Here is a 9,242-nt window from a genome sequence, read left to right on the forward strand (position 1 = left end):
GAAAACCAATAAACTACCTTTAACTGCTTTGGTCTTGTAAGGAAAACAAAGGACACTGGTTTTGGACAGCAAGTCTCTGAATCACCACCCGCAGGGGTCTGGGCTTTGGGCCTTGATCTTCCAATCCCCTCTGGGTATCCTTGCCTACCCCAACGGAGTTGCTTTGGGACCAACAGGAACACTGAGACATTCTGTGGCACAGCTCATTCCCAGTAGGACTTTGGGACAGTGCCCGGGCCATCTCCAGTTGCCCTGATGCTCTTTCTTTGGAGAAGATGCAGAGCCATCACTTCCAATAGACAAATGCGTATCTATCCTGGAAGGACAGAAGTCCGTGCAGTTCAGGAGTGGTCAATAGTTTTCCTCTCATGTCAGCCCATCTGGGACAGAGGCTTCCACACCTCTGATTGTTTCCAGCTGACAGCCAAGGCAGTCCACAATAATCCTCTAAATGGCTTGTCGGCCCAAATGAAAGGAGGCCAGCTTCTAAAACTTAATATGAATCTCTTTGCTTCTAAGGAGAATATCACATCCACTTCCTCGGTTAGTTGTTGAACAATGCATTATAGATTTTTGTCCCTCCTGCCTGACCAGCGCAGCATTCCCCATGCTAATTAAATGCTAGAATTTGTCGGCTGACTTTGTCTAGCTATAACATAATTTAGTTTACAAGAGAGGACCTTCCACGGGAATAGTGCAAAAGGAAAAAAAAAACAATGTATATGCCGTTTCTTGATGAGTCTTTATAGAGCTTAAACTATGCACTGGTTTCAGGACACACGAAACAGGGCTGGGAACTGGGCACCCGAAGATAAGTGAGGATGGTCTCAGTACTCAGGTGGCTTGGGGTACATGGTCCATTTTTTGGGAGTCTCCAATCTCTCCAATTTCCTTTAGAAACATGTTTTTTTTCTAAATGAGGAAAGGCTAAGGACTTATTCTCCCTTATGTGATACTAGACTAAGCAAATGAATCTGCAAGACTACACATTGTAAAAAATAGAAAAAGGAGTCACAATAGATTAGGTATGAATTTAAGCAAAACACCTATTTCTGTCCATCTGCACTTAACATTTCAACATGGGCTTTAGAGATGGGAAATACATCTTTTGTGTGCCGTGTGGTTCACATAAAAGCATGTACACATATACAGTGTATCTTTCAACATAACTACACATACACACTCCATTAGAAAGATACTGACAGATTTGTAAAACATGTTGGCCTTTCACTGCTAATCTCAGAATACATTTTTTTTTACTTAATTTATTTTTGCACTGCAGGGTAGCGCTGGCCACCATCAAAGATCTGTCAGCATTTCCATCATAACTCTGTTTTCAGAATACTGGAGTACAAGTGCCAAAAATACATATTTACAGTTTACAGACAGCAGTGGCTTTGTCTTCCTTTGAAATCGACTGCATCTTTACAAGGAATATTCAGGATGGCAGCGCCTACATAAGAAGAAGCATCCTATGAAACAGAGGAGGGTGAAAGATGTAGACTTCCAGCCCAAGACTGACCTACACCGTGGGAAGTGATTCTGCCACATTCTCTGCAGCTGTAGTCATCTCTACATCATAGTCATAGCTCGAGAGCAACAGTCCAAAGCAAGATTATTCTGATAATATATGCATATATATAAATATAGGAATACATAGCATCAGTACACAAAACGCTAAAGGCGGAAAGTAATAAGCATACAGCAAATTACCCTAGAGCTGACCACTTCCACAGCGAGAAAAATGAACACAAGCCACCAAGCACAGACACTGACCATTTCAACACTGAACAACCAACTCATTACATAGGTAGGGTTAATGCATTGAAGAGTAAAATCGCTCTTAAACAAGTGGGTAACTACATTTGTTGGGCTTGAAATGGTAACTGGGATGTGAGGCAGACTTAACAACTATTGTTTTTAAGTTTAGGTTGGTATACCTGCAAAAGGTACAATTGACTTAGATGAAAGAAAAATAAAACCCCCAAATTTATTGGCTATTTCCACAAATCAGGTCATTATTCAGTTTACAGGTTTGTGTAACAAGTTTTTAAATTTTTTTTATCTAAAGCTCACCTCTTTTGATGCTTTTCCTAATTTTGACACAGATACATTTATGTCACCTAAGAGAGGGGGCAGACTGCGTGATGATATGAAGTAACTGCATAGATTGTTTTGCTAACATGACTGGTGTATCCTAAGATATAAGCCCCTTCACACACACACACACACACACACATACTGTTGCAAATCTAAAATTAAAAGCTGATTTATAAGTGTGTGTGTGTGTATGTGTGCACGTGTGTGATCTGTACATACAGTTTTTTTTTTCCTCCTCAAATCACAGGAGAAAAAATTTAATGATAGTTTATCATACTCTTGCTGGTTCAAACCATATTCACATTCACCCAATTAATTTTATTTGAAAAACATATATATATATATGAACTAAAACCCTGCCACTTCCCCTTGTGCTTAAAAGACCAAAGCCACTGTTAGGGTACACATGTGTCAAAATATGAACAGGGTTCAAAAGGGAGTGTCCATGGATGTGGCAGGAGTGAGTGGTTTGCTTTCAGAGAAGCATGGCACCTCTCTGGGATGAGCTGAGGGATTCACTACTTCTGTGTTTTCAAACCATAAGCTATGAACAGGAGGACCATTTGAAAGGCTAATTCTATAGCATGATTCTTAATCTGCCAGAATTTTACAGAAAACAATTCTGCTGTCTGAGTAATATGGTGGGAAGTTGTTCTGAATTTTGCTATCCATGTACAAACTTCCATTCCATGATTTTTCTGGAGACATCTTCATGAGTTAATGTTCTAGCTCTAATGTTATCATTACAATAGCTGCCTTCCTTCTTACCCCTACCCCCTTTAAATTGGATTTCTTTGGGCGTCAGGTGGCGGGGTAATCTTTTATCTTAGTTTCTCTGTAACTTTAGGAACAAAAGAAGCCAAATCTTTTCTCACCACATAGTTTGGTTACAAAAATAAAAATGGCCAAACTGCATATGTATGTTTCTAGTTAAATTATACAGATACATTAGTTAAACCACTTACTTTTCTAGTTTAAGAATATGTGGATTTGCAGTTAGAAACCTGAAAAGATTTTTGAATGCTGAAAACATTGTTTCTCTTTTCACCTGTGAAGTTAGAAATAAAACACAACTAAAACCACACAGTTCAACCACCTACTGTCCAAAATGACAGGGAATATATCTATGCAACTGTACACCAAGAAGTGGACTACACACCAAATGATTCAAGTACGACTCATACCAATCATCATGAGGAATCGGAACATTCTTGAAATCGTATGCCCTTGTCCTCTAGGACATCACAGGAAAGCAATTTACAAAGACCATGGCTGTATTATCATTTTTGTTTTTTGTTTTTTTAAAAAAAGAAAAAAATAGTTTCTTTGGATAGAAAGAAACAGTGTAAAAAAATCTCCTTTTTAAAATGCAGAAATCGCTCCATTATTAATCTGCATTTACATTACCGCCTGAAAGAAGGGGTCTGGGAAGACCATTTTCTGCACAGACACTGGTTAATCTCTCAATGAAAAGACAGCATCTGTCGTGGGAACAAACGTGGGGGAGACCAGGCTGTTAGCACACGTAGAGACTCTCGTAAGGCCGATCCAGTGGCGAACCTTTGGATCCAGAAGTATGTCTTCATTTTTCTTCTCAGTTGAGTTCTGGTAACAGCTTGGAAGGGTGGCTGCTCTAACTCTGAATTCCTCCACGACAGAGAGCGTAGAATAATGACACCAAAAGTACTTTGGTTGATTTTTTTTCTTTTTCTTTTGAAAATAATTTGCTTTCTTTTGCATGCCACAGGACAGATATCTAATTCCAAAACAAAGGAACAACAAGGACAAGACTCTCCCCCATCCCAACCATTTTTACCTTTACCTATACAGGAAATCCTTCAAGAAACATCAGAAAGAGACTCAACAGATACCAATTCTACAAGTCAATACATAGTCTGTCATGGCAGAATAAACAAGAATTTCCCCCAAAGAAAGGTTTTAATTTCCAAACATAAGAGAGTCTAAGAGAATCATATGCGAACAAATACCCCCCAAAAAACCCAAAATTAAAAAGCAACAAAAGAAAACAACCCTCCCCCCCAAAGCTGATTCCTGTTTTTGTTTTGTTTCTAAGAAGAAATGAGTACCACACTGGCAGCTGTAGACAGGTGAAAGACTCACTAATAAATAGATTCAAATTAAGAGTGTCTACACTGATGTTTTAGAAAACAGGACCAGAATTCCTTTTAAAATGATGACTCTGTGGAATGCCTATACTTCCATCTTCACCTAATATTGCAACAGTAAAATAGACACAGGAGTGTTGGCGACAGCTCAACAATGCTGGACCGTGGACAGTACAGGTACACTTTTGTTAAAAGTCCTACAGGTTTATTGACTAAGGCTAGACAGCAATTCAAATGATCCTATTTGGTACATCTACCATGTCCAAGATCATTACACGGATACAGCCAAGGACTGGGCCCTCAACTTTTAGGAAAAAGACCACAAGGAAGAAAATCAAGGTGGCTATTTGGTCCCCCCAGTTGATAAGTGTGTCCTGGAACTGGAAAAACAAAGGTGGAAAACATAGACGGCAACAAGTTAAAGGACTTGGAAAAAGTTGGTGGAAAGTGGCACGGTATACGAGTAAGGTCACTGGGCTTGGGACGGCAAGGGCGCTGCATTGAAAGAGCATCCACGGGACCAAGTACTTGTAATGTCTGGTGGTGTCATCCCCTCACAATTTTATCTGTATGTGGTAATAAATAGATCAGTTATGTAATAAGGCAGTGTGTCGAATATGCATTCATCCTGTGGAATGAACCACCACAGAAAGATCCATGGTACCATACACATTCTTTAGGTTTTCTTGTGTTGCGTCTGCGTGTTTTCAAGGCTAGCCAGGCTAACTCTTCCTGGGATTTCCTTGGAGAGGTGTGTCCTCTGAGGCTGGTTTGCGTAACCTCTCCTTTATCAAGAGATGATGACTGGCTTTAAAGAAAAATAAAGCTGAAGGTTGTTTGATTTTTATTTTTTTTTCCCTTTTGGTTGTATCATTCTGAGTGTTTTCATATAAACAACAACAACAAAAAAAAATCACAACCAAAAAAATAGTTTTTGATGCATCCAGTTGTTGTATCCTCAGGATGTTCCAGATGTTTCCAGGTAACTCTGTAATTTACGGACTGTAGTTTTGTCCAGCGAGCAAAGATCAAAATCAAATGTTGTATTTGTAATATGAAAGTGTCCAGTTTCTTCTATAAGGTTCACGATCTGAAGAAGAAGAAAAAGTGTGGGTGTAAGCAAAGAGAAGGACATGGGGACTCAAACATGGAACCAAGTGGAACAAAGGGATAAACATTCTTATTAATCACAAAGTCCTATTGCAACACTACTGTAATAGTCTGTCCTGTCCCTTTAAGAGACAATCCCCTCCCACTCCTCTCCAGATTTTCCTTTTGCTTCCAGCCGTAAGTTCTCCTTCCTTTCCATCTCTTCTCCTGAGGAGGTAGCTTCTTCTCTCCTCTCTTCTCCCCCATCTCTGTTTCTCTCTCTGCCTCTCTCTCCTCTTCCCCCTTCTCTCCTTCCCCTTTTTCCCTTTCCTCTCCATAACCCACTAAATAAATATCCAACCTCACTCTGTGTGGGGTGCCTATCCATCTCTGCCTCTCATGTGCCACGACTCCTTGTGGAACTGGCTGACCAGCTGAGATCTGTCACCTGCTACTTAGCTCCCTGCCTGGAACCTGCTGCCCCTCATGGCCCGCAGCCCACTGCCAGCCCTCAGGAAACAGCTCCATTTTATTTTTACCATTACAACTACTACTGAGCTGTCTGTTAGTCAATTCAGTTAAGTCAAAGATAAAAAAAGCCTTTAAAATAAAATCCTCAAAGGGATAGATGACTGTTTTTACTTCTCATACTTAATAAACCAACTCAAGTCACCAACAGAACATTTTACTAAAATGGGTAGGGATATATGACAGCTTAAGCCCTTTTTAAAACAATTAGTCCCTGACTCAAAAGACTATGACTATATTTATTAGATGTTAGAAGACCCTCAGTTAGAAATAAAATTCTTCCTAAAAAAGAACACATATCTGGGAGGTGGTGGCACACACCTTTAATCCCAGCACTCAAGAGGCAGAGGCAGGTGGATCTCTGTGCGTTTGAGGACAGCATGGTTTATAAGAGCTAGTTCCAGGATGGACTCCAAAGCTACAAAAAAAAAAAAAACCTGTCTCAAAGAAATAAAGTTCCAGGAGCTGGAGAGATGGCTCATTGGCTCCCAGCACCCACAAGAGTGGCTCACAAACACCTGTAACTTCAGTTCAGGGTTCCCAACATTCTTCTGATCTCTGTGGGCACCAAACATGCACATGGTTGCACATACATAAATGTAGGCAAAACACTAGTAGACAAAAAGTTAAATGTTAAAAAAAAAATCAATGTTTTGAACATAGAATTATGAAATATTTAGAAAATTTAGGAATACACAGAGCAGAAACAGATACCACCTATGCTATGCCAATCCATTATGGACCACAGAAGGGGTTCCAGGGAGCCTTTGGGAGGACCAGGGGAGGGGCTCCAGGGAGCCTTTGGAATGCGTGAACTGTTCTGTTGTTGAATTTGAGAGAAGCTTTGCATGCTGCATTTACTCTGTGAAAATTCGCCGCACTGTATATGTTACATGAGAACATACATGTATTGCTTCCTGTTGTGTTCAACAAATGCTCTTGAACAACTGTGAATAAGAAATTTACCTAGAAGAATCAATGCTTTTTTCCTACAAGTAAAGTAATCACACGCCATCTCTTACTGTATTGGCTACACCCACAATGGCAACATGCTTACCAGCTGTGGGATCAAAGGGACTGCAGGGAACACTTCCAAAGGTCAGCACTGATAATCATGGCATGGCTTTAAGGGATTCCTTTACCATGTAAATATTCTTTCAGTGGCAATAATGTTATTAGAAACAGACACTGCTGTTGGGTAGTGGTAGCAGGTGGTGAATCTCTGAGTTCAAGGCCAGCTTGATCTACAAAGCAAGTTCCAGGACACCCAGGGCTACACATAAAAACCCTGTCTTCAAAAACTGGAGCAACAACAAAAATGATGCTGTGCATGGGTAGCGTGCTTGTTAAGTTAACATGCTACATAGAAAAGGGATGGGGACTCACTGTGTAGCGTACTTGTTAAGTTAACATGCTACATAGAAAAGGAATGCGGACTCATTGGGTAGCATGTTTGTTAAGTTAACATGCTATATAGAAAAGGGATGGAGACACATTTTGGCAAGCTTCATGAGAGAGGGCAGATGGGGCAAAAGAACAGATTTTCTCGCAGAGGGTTCACTTGGCAACTTCCATTCTTATTTGATTCTCTTTAATTCAATTATCTTTAAAAAATGATTGTAATGATTTAGTCTATGACTTATTCAGTGAAGTTTTAAATTATGCAACACTAAGTTGGAAAACTGCAAAAATGAAGATTAAAATCCTTGTTTTCTTAAAGCTAGTTTCCTGAAAGCATTTGTGAATGAATACCTATAGGTGTTAGCATGTGCTTCTGGTCACACATACAAACACGCATGCACACACCTCAATCCAATTAATTCAAACACGCATGCATACACCTCAATCCAATTAATTGTCCAATTCTAGACTGAGTTCTGATTGCGTTATCTGACCTCCAGAACTACTTTGTGGGCTAAAACTCTGGCTTTAAATAACACAAGTACTCAGGTTGGGGAACCACAACAGACACTGCAACCTGATACTCTAACATGCATTTATCTCTTCCTAAAAGTTACCATTTTCTCACGGTGGTATGCCCAGCTAAAAGTCTGTCTCCTTAGACCCATTTGTACACTGGGCAGATGCTATCATTTATAAATCACTAGGCTCTTAGGAAAATTCCTGAGGTCGTGGATGACAGGCATGTGCCTTTTATCTTCTACCTTTCTTACTTGGAATGGAGATGCATGTTTGGCGGTCTAACAGCTCTCTTTCTCTCAAAAGATGGATACATGAAAGAGGTGGAATGGAGACAGGGTCGACCTTCTGGGTGTCATCTTTTAAACTCTAACATGGAGCCTGGATTACTCGGATGTGGGCCTACTGCTGTACATTTAGGATGAAGTAGGGAAGAGTATCTTACTCCCTTACACTACTAGACTCAGGCTTCTGCTCCACGTATCAGACTATGAGAAGTGATCTTATCGCTAAAGTATATCACTTCTACGGGACTAAACAAGAGCTTATTATCATATAGGCACAGTGGCTAATGCTGTAATTTCAGCCCTCAAGGAGGCTCAGGCATGAGTATTCTATGTTCAAGGCCAGCCTGGGCTAAGAAACTGAGCTTCTGTCCAAAGCAAAAAAAAAAAAAAACAAAAAAAAAAAACCAATACAGTTATTTCTTCATATGTACAAACAAAAACCAACCAAACATAAGTCACCAATTGACACAAAGATCTTAAATGGACACACATTTGTTTTAGAAGCTACTAATTAGCACTCTGGAAAAGTTAGTTACCCACATGCCCCAACACAGAGACTCACAGCATAGCTACATACAAAACTCTCGTGGAATCAGATACTTAACATATACAAGGATGAGCTGGTTGAACAGAAGCATTCTTTCCTGAGTAAGTTACTTTTTTCCTACATTATGTAGGTAAACTATGAATCCAGTAAAAAAACTGTAGATTTTGGTATAGTACAGTGGTTCTCAACCTGTGGATCATGACCTTTTTGCTAAACTTCCATCTCCAAAAATATTTACATCACAATTCATAACCATAGCAAAATGACAGTTATGAAGCAACAACAAAAATAATCTTATAGTTGAAGGTCACCACAATATGAGGAACTGTATTAAAGGGTAACGGTATTACGAAGGTTGAGAACTACTATTATAGGAGGTTGGGTATTGTGGCACACACCTGTCAGTATAACTCACAGGAGGCTGAGGCAGGAGGATTCCAAGTTCAAGGCTTAGCAGGGTTACATGGCAAGATTCTGTCTCAAAATAATAATAATCAGATCAAAAGAGGAACAAATAGTTTCTCAGAGCTACTGTAATCAGAAATTCATACAGCAGAGGCGAACGCCAAGTCGTCCAGAGCTTCCTCAACCACATGCACAGTAGTGAATGGTACAGCACTAAGAAGGGATCCTGGATCTGGCGCA

The 9,242-nt window shown here is 39.9% G+C and overlaps 1 protein-coding gene across 3 annotated transcripts in view; it reads right to left on the bottom strand.

Annotated features, from left to right (window-relative positions):
- Nucleotides 1-742: 742 nt before the first annotated feature.
- Nucleotides 743-9,242, bottom strand: part of Mllt3 (MLLT3, super elongation complex subunit) — a 272,382-nt gene continuing 263,882 nt past the window's right edge. For all 3 annotated transcript variants that reach the window (XM_005352707.3, XM_026782100.1, XM_005352709.3), the window contains one exon: nucleotides 743-5,316. In XM_005352707.3, coding sequence (XP_005352764.1) covers nucleotides 5,185-5,316 — 132 coding nt within the window. In that variant the 3' untranslated portion in view covers nucleotides 743-5,184. The remainder of the gene's footprint in view (nucleotides 5,317-9,242) is intronic.

This window comes from Microtus ochrogaster, chromosome 10 (genome assembly GCF_000317375.1).
Source record: "Microtus ochrogaster isolate Prairie Vole_2 chromosome 10, MicOch1.0, whole genome shotgun sequence".
In the NCBI taxonomy this organism is placed as follows: domain Eukaryota; kingdom Metazoa; phylum Chordata; class Mammalia; order Rodentia; family Cricetidae; genus Microtus; species Microtus ochrogaster.